Source organism: Rhinichthys klamathensis, unplaced genomic scaffold (assembly GCF_029890125.1).
Source record: "Rhinichthys klamathensis goyatoka isolate OS25496 unplaced genomic scaffold, OSU_Roscu_1.1 h1tg000226l_1, whole genome shotgun sequence".
Lineage (NCBI taxonomy): Eukaryota > Metazoa > Chordata > Actinopteri > Cypriniformes > Leuciscidae > Rhinichthys > Rhinichthys klamathensis.
In genome coordinates this window covers 44,772-59,229 of record NW_026606750.1, presented here as the reverse complement: position 1 = coordinate 59,229, position 14,458 = coordinate 44,772, and the positions used below count along the sequence as shown (strand labels likewise).

The 14,458-nt window shown below is 38.3% G+C and overlaps 1 protein-coding gene across 2 annotated transcripts in view; it reads left to right on the top strand.

The window, feature by feature from the left end:
• Positions 1 to 14,458, top strand: part of znrf3 (zinc and ring finger 3) — a 150,035-nt gene that overhangs the window by 104,129 nt on the left and 31,448 nt on the right. For both annotated transcript variants that reach the window (XM_056264873.1, XM_056264871.1), the window contains one exon: positions 8,119 to 8,241. In XM_056264873.1, coding sequence (XP_056120848.1) covers positions 8,119 to 8,241 — 123 coding nt within the window. The remainder of the gene's footprint in view (positions 1 to 8,118; positions 8,242 to 14,458) is intronic.

The window sequence follows — 14,458 nt, the reverse complement described above, 5'->3', positions numbered from 1 at the left end:
TCGACGTATGCTGGATGTTTTTTTTGTTTTTTTTTGCACCTAGAGGTTGGAGTATGACAGGCTGAAGTGTGAATGTTGTTGTCATGAGGTTTTCTTACTTTCCCTGATGTGACACTTCAGATTGAATAGTTTAAAGTGGCTGTGCACTGATAAAGTTGTTGCATGGTGAAAAAGACCTCCATTGTGAGCCAAATTGATGTTTTAATGGTTTATAGTACAATTGTTTATTTCATTATAATTTAATATTGATTTACATTTATGCATTTGGGAGACTCATTCATCCACCTGTTCAAATGTTTAGGGTCAGCAGGGATGGATTAAATTTATCAAAAATGACTATAGAGACTAGGGATGTTCATAAAGCCTAATTCTGATTTTGTGAAAAACACGGAAAATGAATAAAGCATTCTACGGATCCCCTAAAGGGACATGATTAGGTTTGCTGCGGTAGTCTGTTACATTACAGTACATCATGATTTCACTTATTATGTGAAGATATTAAAGAGAGATGACTGGAAGGACGATGTCGGAGGATTTGGTGCGCAAGTAGAGGCGCCCCCTACACATAGAGTACGCGTAATCGTGAATTGTAAAGCGAGCACGCATTCAAAAGTGATTTCAATACCCCGAATATTGATATTGGCTATTTTTTTACTGTATTTTGATCAAATAAATACATAAGAAACTTGATCTTGACTTTGCTAGCGTCATGCTCTGTTATTGCTTTGATTGAACTTGTATAGAATTTTAGACATCACGAACTACCAACGGCATAGCTTTACTATTCGATATTGTTTAAAACTATTTACATGATTTATTGTATAAGTCCAACTTATGTTTGCTGCATCCAAAATGGCATACTCTCTTAAGTGCTTATTTTAAATAAACACTTATTTGCGACTGCTAAAAAAGTATGTTCTATATAGAATGAACTATGAATGCGTGTAGTACTTAATCCGAATGTACAATATTCGCCATGTTGCCATATATCATGTGACCTACCCCCGTCGGTTTCGTTGCTTCACTGCCATTCACAAATCCTTTTCCGTGGCCTCATGGGATAGTAAAGTGTCCATCGTATGCACACTTCAGAATCTCGCCAGAAGAAGGTACTTCTATATTTCAGATGCAGCCATTGTCTTTTCTCATGATCATCATGTTCTTATTCAACTGTATAGTTTTCATTTTGTTTGAGTAATAGTCATCTCCATAAAAGAGATCTTTCTCACACCATTGATGGTTTCAATCTCTACTCACAGTCTTATAATAGACTCACCAGTCACTTCCCCTCTGCTAAAGCTGTCCTCCTTGGTGGCTTGATGCATATTTTAGTATTTACACGATATTAAGTGTTCGCTCCAGTCTGAACTGGACCATTTGTTTCCTTATGTCGTTGTCAGGGGGACAGTGTGTGAATGGTTTTCGGTGTTATGGCATAAGAGGTCTCAAGACTCTTCTGGTGTTCCTGTGACTCTAAGGTCATGGGTTTGATTCCTGAGAAATGCCTAAATAATAACATTTGTACCTGATTAAAAAGTTGCTACCAAATGCTTGAAGTGTGTGCAGATATCTTGGTTGTAAAGATGATAAAAGCAAATTGTCCTCGAATTGTCCACCGATACACAACCTGTTCTCTAAGCCTTGAACAAATCTGAGATGCTTGTGGTTGGTGCTTCATGATGTCATCTACTTTGCAGTGTGTGCTTTACTTCTTGGGTATGTACTTGGTTTCTGGGCAAGAGTTGTTTGGGTCTTTGTTGGCCAGAGGTGACTTTTGCTACTGTCGTTCCATCGTTTTTGTCTAGACGACAAAGGAGAGGAAGTCGCCTCCTTTGAAAAAGGGCCCAGTCTCCCTTTATGAGATAATATTACACCGTCAGAGCAGGCCCCACCTGCAAGGCTTCTCCAGCTGCCACACTGTAACTCTATCTGCGCTCTCTTCAAGGCTGCGATCCTCTTTGAAGTTATTTCCAGTGCTTGGGAAATGAGAAGACACAAGCAATCAGAGCGGCAAGCTCCTCCTCTTCTCTCCCTCTATCTCTCTTTTTATATTTATTTAAATAGGTTTTGATTTCTGCATGCTCTAACTTCAGATATTTCCAAGTTTTTTGCATTTTTTTTTTTTGCTTTGCTTTTTGAATTCCTTCCATTTTTAACACTTTTTGTTTTGATTATTGCTTCTTCTGCAGAATAGAAACACGTTGCTATCGGAGTGTGATATTGTAAATGTCCGACAGCTTTATGGCTGTGGGATGAAAGCGAAGAGGGAGAAGGCGAAAGATAAATAGTCCAGGGCAAGTAGAGGAGAAGCTGTAGGCATCTGTCCCATTCCAGTATTTCGCACTCTTCCGATAGACAAACCAGAATAGTGTTGGAGTCTGTGAGTACATCCTCTGTTTGGATAGTAGGTGGGAGTTCAGACGACCAGCGCCAAAAGGAAACTGGCCGGGTTGCCTTGTGTACCCAATGCAAAGCTCTTCCCGCTATGTGTGGGCATTTGATTACAAGACGGCCTTCCAGTTTTATAGATGAGGAAATGTTAGAGATATGTAACAGCTGAGAGGGACCAACGGCTTCAGCAGGGGTCCACGTAGGGTGAAAGAGAAAATGACCTCCCGGTCTACACCAGAGGACACGGCTGCGCAATTGATGGACAGCGTTAAGCTACGGTTGCTGGCGTGAAATGCTTTCCATCCCTTTTCTCTCGTAGTGCAAAAACAAGTCCTCTGTGGATGAAGTTGTTTGGCTCACAAACAGTGTTCATTATCACACAATTTTTTTGTTTTAGTGATAGTTTTTGTCATTGGATGGCAATAAGCAATTTAGTCAATATTTCGTCATGACATATTTATTCACTTTAGTGAATAGTGCAAAATGAAACCTATATTCAATTTTAAATATTAATTTACTAATGTAAATTATTTTTAATTAATATGATTTCTATTACATTTAATATAATATTCCCAACTTGACTTGGAAATTCTGACTGTAGCAGCCTAGTGCGCTCTTGCATTTGTATCATTCTGAGCAGATGCATGTTTTAAAATTGTTTGTTATGTGTATATATGTGATCTATGAATATGATGTGTTAGGATTTATTAATCCACTTTTAATTTTCTGTTTCCCGACATTGACAATGACTGGATTATATGAAACAACATTTTTTTCCCCCTAGATTTTTCCAAAACATTCTTGTGGTGTTTGTTGACCAAATGCTTAAAAAACAACAACTGGACTACAAGTCGACTAACCTCTCACGTCTGTGTGTAAAGAATGTTTCTGGCCTAAAAGGACTATATTTTTCTTCAACGTTCAATACGTTTTCTTTTCTCCTACCATGATCTGATAGTTGGTAAACAACTTTTTTTGCGAGTTAAACTGTTTCAGCTCGTTCTTGTACTTGGAAACATGGTTTATTATTGATCACTCTGTCTTCTAAACCCTGTATATCAGAAGTATCCCACTCTATCTCTCTCAACTGCCAAAATACAAACCGAGATGGACGCCAGCAAACGTCCAAGGCTCCTGTGCACATGGCGTTCGCTAGCTCAGCTCGGCACTGAGAACTCCCAGCACTCTTGCTTGTTTGAAAGGCTCTTGGCCTTGTTTGAAAAGCTGCCCTGAGAGCCACGGCCGAGGACAGAGTTTCTCTAAGTGGCTGTGGGCCCGGGAAGAGGGGGGGGTTCTGAAGCCCGCTTGTGGCTTTGATCAAATATTCCCCCACCTCTCCTGGCAGGATGGTCTGTTATTCCAGGAACTATTCCACACTCCCGTGGCAGGGGGTGGGGGCTGGGTGACAGGCACAGGGTCAGAACTGGGAAAGGGGGGAGGTTGATGAGACCAGCGGCATGAGGAAGGAGAGAAATTGCCCCTTGCAGAAGGAATTTTTTTTTTTTTCACGAACTTTTCTCAGCTTGAAGTCCATGGACTTGTGGCCTTGTTGGCGTGAATGATATGTGTTCCGTGTCAGATTATAGTTGCGGTTAAGTAGGTTTGTTAGTTTTATACTTGCTAATCAGAGGACATAAATTAAAAATCTTGGTATCGGGTTACATGCAGTTGAAGCCAGTGAAAGTGGTTGTAGTGTGGGTTATGGAGTGGAGTTTGATAGCAGAGCGTACCCTCGGGCTAGCTGGGCTTTTTGATTGTTGTGGGTGAAATTGATACTGGCCTTGACCTAAATGCCATGCCTGTGGCTGCGACTCATCTGTTCTGTGTTCTCTACTACTGGACCACAGCCACGATCCATGAACGCTTGCTCTGTGTACCAACACGTTTAGGTCAGCTTTGCCGATAAGAAGGGGTGTGTTTTAAAAATGTTTAGGCTACTATCTGCTGGTTTGATTTTAGACCAGCTCTGTTTAGTGTCCTTGAGTCTTGCAGCCTTTGAGTCAACGGTCTTTTTATTTAAATGCATTTGGTCATTTATCATTTCATTGAATCAGTTTTGCTTATGTAATATGGGATTGCATGTCAGCAATGGCTCCTGGCTCTCCATTCACGTGGATTTCAGAAGATGAAAACTGTATTTACTTGATCATTTTGATTTGAATTCTATAGTTAAATAAATAAGCGTCTCCACCAATCACTAAATTGTCCGAAATGAGTACCTTCTAGGGCTGCATGATATTTAGTTTTAGCATTGATATTGCAGTGCGATAGTCACATCACAGGATGTGCGATGTCAAGTCGGGATCATAGTTGATCCGTACAGGTTCGATACGCATGTGATTCTCGAATTAAATACAAAGTTCTGGAATGAAATTCTAGATGGTGCAGGCTGATAGGTCCTAACTAATTTGGTAGCGATCGCATCGTCATCTAGCGAAGCAGCTGATTGGTTGCTGTTGCATCAGCTGCCAATGAGCAATCTCTCAGAGTTTTCATGGCAGAATTGCAATTCATTGCATGAAAGTGAAGGTTCATAATTGTAAGTGTTTTAGGTCCTGTCAGTTTATACATTCTAGTGATTTTAAACCATTCTAGCACAAGAAGACGTGAAAGAGAAAATTCGGAACTCGCGCACACATTTGCATCTGTTTGTTATTGAAGGGACACATACACGCAAAATTATGTCAAAATGCCATCTCGGTGAATATCCTCATAAACAGTCGCTTATGGCTTACGTGAACATAAACATTTGAGAAAGAAAACAGATGTGTATCATATTGGATCTATGCTTTCGGTCTTAGTGTGACAGCAGTCTAATATTCCTGATGCTCTCTCTATCATTAATGTTAATCAAACAACAAAATACAATCTACAAAGGAGAAAATCACCTTTGTAGCTTTAACAAAGCTTAATTATATTTAATTTATTCAGTGAAGACTATGCAGTGTTATGTTACATTTGATTATACAATTTCTGTACCTGAAAAACATTAACAAAACAAGCAGTGTTTATTTCATTTGTATCTTTGTTCTATTGTATTTGTGTCTTCACATTAGTATAGCCTATATAGCAAAAGATTGATCTTGGGATTTTAAGAAACTCTTCAATTATTTTGAACAATTAGTTTGTCTTTAAATTGTTCAATTATTCAAATTAAGATTGTGATTAGATGAAAAATCCATTTTACCCAGCCCTACTATTTGGTGCAATTTAAGAAACCAAGTGGTCTAAAATATTTTTATGAGTTTTAGTTGAGTTTAAGCTGGCCCCCTCTGTTTTGGCCCCCAGGCAGATGCGCGCACACATACTGCTTTCTTTGAATTGCAGGACTCTCTGAAGCCCCCAAGAGTTTTATCAAACGCAGTCAACACATCAGAGAAAACCCCTAAAAATGAAGGTGCACTAGAAACTCTGCTACCTGGACTGATTCTGCTGAGGAGGCTGAAACACGTGATGATCAAAGCACCAGTGAATTGAGCGTCTGACAAAGTTTGTGTGTGGTGTGATTGGCATTTAGATTTTCTTTGAGATGGGAAAGGCCTAAACCGGCTATTCTGTTCCGATCCCCTCACCAACGGCAAATCAGGTCAACCCTCATTCGAAGACGAGGAGGGGAAAAAAACAGTTTGTGTTTGTTCATCTATCCATTTGCTGTTTTCAAACGCGGTTCTGAGTAATATTGCAAAGCGTTAGTATTACTATTATTAAGCAGGACATGCTTTTCTTCGCACATATCATCCCTTTATAATTATCATCATCATCAGTTAGTGCAAGCGAAAGACAAACAAACAAATAAAGGGGAGAGAAAAGCGTCACGTTGGCAGCCCTCCATATTCCATGTATAGAGAGATAACTTGCATGGCTAGCTCCATTGAGAATCACTTACGCCATTGCAGCACTTTATGTACTGCACCAATCTGACCTTTTTTTAATTCTGCTCATGCTTAAGGTGGAACTGGGTATGAGAAGTTTGGCTGCCTGTTGTTATGGTGATTTCATTGAGAGTATTGCCCATGAAAGGAGATACACATGTGAACGGCTGTACAGGAGACGGATAGATGAGAGGCACTGAGGGTGGCGGAGCTGAACAAGGGACACCTCTTTTGGTGGTAAAAGAAGAGATGGTTGGGTGTAGCGCAGAATGATGGACAGAAAAAGGAGAGGGAGAGATGGGGGACCCTGGGTTGGAGAAAAGTTTGCAACTGGGTATTCACCCAGTCGTGGGGGCCAACTGGGGAAATTTGTTGGGGCGAACTGGAGGGAAATGCTGGTACTCGTGTGTTAACACGAGTATTGGTTCATGCGTGTTGAAAAATGGAAGTGCAGTTACACAAACAACCATCAGTTAGGTAGTTGCCTGGGAAGGAATCTCAACGCTTACCAGAAAAGTGGATTAAACTGCAAGAGAAATTAAGAAAGAATTTAGTAAATGTGTTTGCGGAAAAACAAGCCATGTCCTGCAGCCTTTTTTTGTTGTTGCCATATTTGTGGTTGCCATCATTAACTTCTCCTGACAAGCCACTTTTGCGAAACCGCATTTAAATCCAACGAACAATCCTCATTGAAATGCAAGGTTCTCAAGGCATTAAAGGAATGCTTTGCTTGTAGATGGTCACTGATTAGAAAAGGCATCATTTAACCACGGTATCTTAACATAATCTTGAATTTTTGGATGAGGAATTAGTTTATCAGTGTCACCCTACAGTGCTACTTTAATATGTCGCCAGTCTAGTAAGATAAAAAGCCACAACATCAGCAAACTTTAATGCAAATGTGGAATCCAAGGCCTCTTGGGGGCTGATGTGGCTTTTGATCCCAGAGTTAAGATGATAATCAGCCTTTTCAGAGTGTTAATCCAATTTGTTCATTTTTGCCCAGAAGCTCTCAGCTTTGGGTAGAGAACAGGTCACTAAGGTCAAAGCAGATGAATCAGTTGTTGTCATGGAGTTTTAATCAGGTTTACCGTTGGTTTTACCTTTGAATGCTTAAGCTATCATTCATTTAATAAAAAATCCAGCAACATGTCCATGAAATGGTCGCCTTCTGAAGCTAATAGCACTAATAAAGTAATAAATCGCCATCCTCAAACACTGCGTGGCCTCATTCAGCAGTTATGTAATTGCTATATAATATTTAACCTAGTTTTCTCATTTTAGGAGAGTTTTATCTCCTTGAAGATTTTCATTTGATAAACATCCATGTTGTAAATTGTCAACACATCAAAAGCGCTAAATTTCACACTTACGACAAATTAAAGATGGGATTTGAGCCAAGAGGAGAGAATCCGCAAGATGTCTAAACTGTCCGCTATTTTGAATGGTTTGGTGCACATCTAATGACTGTAATGATCATGTCTGCTCCACTCATACCTTTTTAGAGTTTCCACACCTTCACTGGCTTGTGGGTGTGGTGTGGCACGTCAATATAGGGCAGTTTATAAAGGAAGTGAAGTTATGGCGCAATAACATGGTCTGGTTAATGCTTATCACTTAAAGGTGCACCTCTGCATTGCAATATTAAACTTCTCTTTAATTTTATTTCAAAAATGCATTTGACTTAACCTTTCTCAAAGCTTAAAGACATTTTTCTTTCATCTCTTCTTCTTTCAGTCAGTCTTTGTAAACATTTGAATTCTGTTTAGTTGGGAATGGGAGAGTATGTGGCCAGAATTTTATTTTGGATACAATTTGGAAGGAGATATTGAAGAAGATTCTTTTTGTCTTGCAGATGCACCCTTTGGGCCTGTGTAACAACAACGATGAAGAGGACTTGTACGAATACGGCTGGGTTGGAGTGGTCAAACTGGAGCAGCCCGAGTTGGACCCCAGCTGTCTTACTGTACTGGGCAAGGTAAGGAGACTACTCAACGTTTACTCACAGTAGTAGATTTGTTCAAAGTTCTGTTCATAAATGTCTCCAGTTCCTAGCCATTTAAATATGGAAGCTTATGTGTAGCAATATTCAATTTGAAATGTAATATGCAAAATGATAATTAAATATGTAAAATGACAATGCAATATGTAAAATGGCAATGCATTTCTGTATTTAAATTTACATTTTCCATTACATTTGTGCAACGTTTGGTGCAAAATGAAAATGATAATTCAATTATATAATTTACATTTGCCATTTCATACATATGTTTTAATATGTAAATTGAATACACATTTTAACGCTTTATAAGTTGCGAAATTAAAATGAAAATTTATTAAAGAAATTTTTAGATCTGTTTAAAATGTTCAAGCAAAAACTGTAGCAAAATGATCATTTAAATGTTATGTTTCTTAATTGCATTTACACTCTCAGTTAAGACACTTGCGATTGCATTTTCATTAAATGTCCCGCAATGAATGTAGCAAAATTCAATGTGCAAATTGAAAATGCATTCCAAGCCGATCACGCCCCTGCCCCGCCCCCTCCCTCCCGCTCGCTCTTGTCAATCACTGCGTCAAGGCGGGGCTCGGCAACATTTTGAGGTGTTGGAAGGAAACATGGCGGCGGCAGAGCTGATACGAGCGTAAATTTACTGGCAGATGAAGGGAAGCGTGAACAGAGAAATTGTAGTGTTTCCGAGGATTATTACGCGTTTGCAGGTGATACCAGTGCATTGTTGGACCGTGTGGGAGAATGTTCTGCCTTATCAGTATCACCCGTTTGATGTCAACATTATGCTGCGCTGTTGTTGTCTGATGCAGGACTCTGTGAATGATTGTTTCGTTTTGTATTAAATATTCTCATTGTCTGATACACATATGCTTAACTTCATTCTTATTACTATTAACTATAATTACCCAATAATGTTGGAGATCCTACAGGTTTTCTTTACAAATGCACCTACTCTGAGATCACAGAATATGATGGGTCAAATTCAGCTCTTCCAAAAAATTTGACCGCTCTTTCTTCATAACTGACTGTAATGTTCAATAAAGTGTCTCATGTGATGTTTAACCATCTCCCTTTTCTATTTTATAAAGCATATTGATCAGATATTTATAAATACTGTATATAGGGTCATCACGGAATCTGACGGGTTTTGATGCCATCGTCTATAATTGGTCTAATATTTTAAAAACCGAAGCCGCACAACCGGCACAAACGAACGAGACTATTTTATTTGGAGGATGTGGGGGGCTGGGTGACCTCAGAATGACCTATAAATATTCTTTAAATATCTTAAAAATCGAAGCAGAACAAACAATAAATCAAAGTAACAGCACAAATGAAGTAAAAACGATTGAGCCAATTTTGCCGACGTTTTGCATTGGGTGGGGGCGGGGCCAACTTCACACAATGATTGACAAGAGTGAGCGGGAGGGAGGGTGCGGGGCAGGGGCGTGATCGGCTCGGAATGCATTTTCAATTTGCACATTGAATTTTGCTACATTCATTGCGGGACATTTAATGAAAATGCAATCGCAAGTGTCTTAACTGTGAATGTAAATGCAATTAAGAAAAATAACATTTAAATGATCATTTTGCTACAGTTTTTGCTTGAACATTTTAAACAGATCTAATAATTTCTTTAATACATTTTCATTTTAATTTTGCAACTTATAAAGCGTTAAAATATGTATTCAATTTACATATTAAAACATATGTATGAAATGGCAAATGTAAATTATATAATTGAATTATCATTTTCATTTTTCACCAAACGTTGCACAAATGTAATGGAAAATGTTAATTTAAATACAGAAATGCATTTCCATTTTACATATTGCATTGTCATTTTACATATTGCATTATCATTTTGCATATTACATTTCAAATTGAATATTGCTACACATAAGCTTCCATATTTAAATACTATACTAATAAATTGATATTTCCCTAAATGAGGCAAATAGACAAGTCAAGTCACCTTTATTTCTATAGCACTTTGTACAATGCAGATTGTTTCAAATCAACTTTACAGTGCTAACATGAAAATGAGGCTTTTCGGGTCGTGCATTTCATTTAAATAAGTCCATTTCATCTATAAAGCAGTTCTCAGTTCAGTTCTCATACAGCAGCGTCAGTACAGTCAGATCACAGATATTTTTGAATAGGGGTGGGAATCTCTAGGCACCTCACGATTCGATTACGATTCAGAGGGCTCCGATTCGATGCTAAAGCGATTATCGATTATCTGAATCTTTTATGTGTGTGTGTGACTATAAATACTTTGCTTTAAAAGTAAAAAGTAATGACCCATAAAGAATTAACGTACAATATATTTTATTAACATTGCCAAGAACCAACAGGAAAATAAATGTGTGCCTGAACTAGCAGCATACTATAACAACGACCGGTAGCCTACAGCCGAGTGTTTTTCCTCCTGCGTGGAAACGTGTCATATGGCTTCATCATGTTTTCGAAATATTTTAGTTTTATTCTATAAAGCTTACAAATAGTGTGGCTCTTGTCCAGCTCCTTTCCCCCTTCAACTTCATAGAAGCCTAAATATTTCCACACGTCAGCTTTTAACGCGGAGGGTGTTTGGGTTTCGCGCTCAGCCATCGCGTCTCTGTTATGTGCACGCCACAGACGGTCCGGGCACTGCACTTCCGCACTTCAGAATTCTGTCTTTTGCGCTCCGTCAGTATTACGTTATTATAAATATATATTGAAAATCGATTTTTGACATTTGTGAATCGATTCAGAATCGCCCACGTCCGCATCGCGATGCATCTAAGAATCGATTTTTTCCCCCACCCCTATTTTTGAATATTAAGTTTCCCCAACTAAGTAAGCCAGAGGCGACAGTGGCAAGGTACCCAAACTCCATCAGGTGACAGAATGGAGAAAAAACCTTGGGAGAAATCGGGCTCAGTCGGAGGACCAGTTCTCCTCTGGCCAACGAACGAACACGGTATCATTAGGATTAAGGCTGCATCACGTCAGAATTAGAATAGTGTCTTTCCATCATTTTTTGTGCAGATTTTGCAAAACCAGACTGCTGTAACTCAACTTGGTGTTATACATTTTTGCAGGACCTGTTGAATGGTGGTGTTGTTCAAGACCGTTATAAAACAGTTAGTTCTAATCCTTGATTCTGATTGGTCAATAGCTGTGTTTTATTCACGATAAAACACGGCTATGACCGCTTCACCCAACGGTTCTACTGACTGACTCACTCATAAAGACAGTTTTTGCCTCCATCTAATGGCAAAATAATGTAACTTCTATTGCTGTTTACGGTCAGGGACGATTTTTCCAGCGGAAGGAAGGCTTTTAATCTTATTGCATATTTTTCGGCTTTAATATTTGTATTGTGTGGTAACCGTTTTATAAAGCAATAAGGTACTCAAGGCTAGTGCTGTATCGTGAATAAGTCACGACTTATTCATGATACAGAGCACAGCCTCGAGTACCTTATTGCTTACACTACTCAGTGTCACCTGATTTTTTTTTTAACTGCTTTGATGTCACATGGTAGAATACTTTCAGTGTGGTGTTGGCTTCCATTGTGTGCTGCTCTTTAGACACAATGAACAAATCCAGACGCAGATGAAGCGTTTCCTAATTGGCTGAGCTTTCTGCAGTCTCAAGACACCAGTATCTATTTGCATGTTTGATCTTTTTATGTGGAAATTTGAGAATTTCCACACATTAATTCTCAGCAGGACGCTTATGCTGCAAAACAGCTAAATATTTTCCCATGCCTAATGCTGGAATGGGCTTAACGTTACACATAATACATTCTCCCTTTTGAATTCTCATTGAGATGTTCTTTAATAAAAAGTGTATTCATTTAAGTTTTTGCTGTTTTTACTCTTCTTGGCATGGCAATGGGAATTGCTTTGAGTCTGCGATTTCCCCCCCCCCCCCCCCACATGATTTTGCTTTCTTAACCCTGTAATGCCTGACAAATTAAATAATTTTTTTAATGGAACAATTTATTGAACCTTTAGACAAAAAAAGTTAGCATTATGTGTTTTTTGTTGAGTATCATCAGGCTTTTATGGCTCATATAGTGATAGAATATGGAGCTCATATTTGAGGAGGAAACAAACACCTCAATTTTATTCAGAGGGCCAAACTGAGCAAAAATATGCAATTTAATGCAGTTGATGAAATTCTAAAAGGCCTGTAATGTAAATTAATGAGATCTTTATAACATTAAAAGCACTACTCAATGTATATAAATATTGTTTGTCACTCTATATCTCTCAATAATGTCATAGATGATATTCAAATGCTTAGGTTTATGATCAATGCTATGTATTTTTTTATAGAGCAATGCAATACAATGATGATTGAGAGATAAAATCAACATTCCTCTAAAGCCTAACATTTTAACACGATTTTTCAAATTAAATAAATGGTTGGACATAGGAAAACCTAAATTTCTTAAGTCCAGTAAGTGTTCATCTTGAAATATCACTAACAACATAAATGTTATTCTTGCATTTACTTTCTAAATGTCATTAATTATATCACAACTACAAATATATAAACTAAAGGGCCTTTTACTTGCTAAAAAAGAATGAACTATTAATCAAATGACAGAAGGCATGTAGAAGAATTGTGTACAACAGGTTTTTTTCAGCAAAAAGTTTTTCATATTGATAATTTATAGGCTTTAGAAAGTTGTATATCCACAGTAGTCTTTATAAGGGTTAAGAGTTAAGACAGATTTAGTTCTCTTAAATTGTGTTATGTCAGTATACACATTTTTCTTGTTGCTTTAATAAGACAACATTTGCCAAGGAACATAAATAAAGTGCGCAAACAATTCTTTGTTCTGTGATGCACACCCACCTGCATCAGTTAAGATTTCAGCTTATCATAAAACCAACACAAAAATAGCACTTAAAAATAAATTTTAAATATCAACAGATATGATTTCCGGAAAGTTCACGTTAGGTGAACGGGGGTAAACACATTCCATCTCTTTTTCTTTGATAATAATAGGATAGAAAAACATCCTCCCCTTCTTTTGTGCCAGTGCTATAATTAGAGAGTCGGCTGTCGTACTCGGGCCTCTGATACAGGCCCGCGCTCAGCTGGGGTTCTCATTCTAGTCCCAGCATCAGTGTCTGTCCAGTCTCACCAGTGTCCTCTTGACCCGCTTGTGCCAGTCTGTCCCTGCTGTGCCACCTCTGCCCTTATTTTTGTTTTTCTTTTCCTTTCACTGTCTCTTTTATCTTTCCTCTGTTGTCTGAAATGTGCACTACCCTTTACAAGTTTTGGGTCAGTGATGATTTTTAAAAAAGGATTTTCATTTAATTCAGCAAGGATGCACTTAACATTTCATTATTTATAAATGCATTTATTTTTGTTTTTATTTTTGTTATTTTTAATGACTGAAACATCTTTGCTTGTTTCCCAGTCTGTGTAAATGCACATTTTTATGGACATTGAGCAATGCAGTTTTGAGAGTCTGTCACTCTGGTTTGTGTGTGTAATGTTAAAGGGTTAGTTCACCCAAATAATGAAAATTCTGTCATAATGACTCACCCTCATGTCGTCCCAAGCCCATAAGACCTCCGTTCATCTTCGGAACACAGTTTAAGATATTTTAGATTTAGTCCTCCGAGAGCTTTCTGTCCCTCCTTTGAAAATTTATACACGGTATACTGTCCTTGTCCAGAAAGGAAATAAAGACATCAAAACATTCTAACTAACCCACTGATGTCACATGGACTACTTTGATGAAGCATCGAAAATACATTTTGGTCCAAAAATAACAAAAACTACGACTTTATTCAGCATTGTATTCTCTTCCGGTTCTGTTGTCAATACGCGTTCATTGACGCTGCTGACGTAAGACGCTGCTGACGTGTGTCTGGTGCGTCCGTGTATTCGGGTTCAAATAAATATGGCTGGGCAAAAAAATGCAAGTCTTCCTGTGTCGAAATCCTTAGACATGTTTGCGACGATTGTTTTGTTTACAGCGTGCGTCTCCCTCAGACTGTAAACGAAGCTTGGGCGCACCAGATAACACGTCAGTAGCGTCTTACGTCAGAACCGGAACCGGAAGAGAATACAATGCTGAATAAAGTCGTAGTTTTTGTTATTTTTGGACCAAAATGTATTTTCGATGCTTCAAAATATTCTAACTAACCCACTGATGTCACATGGA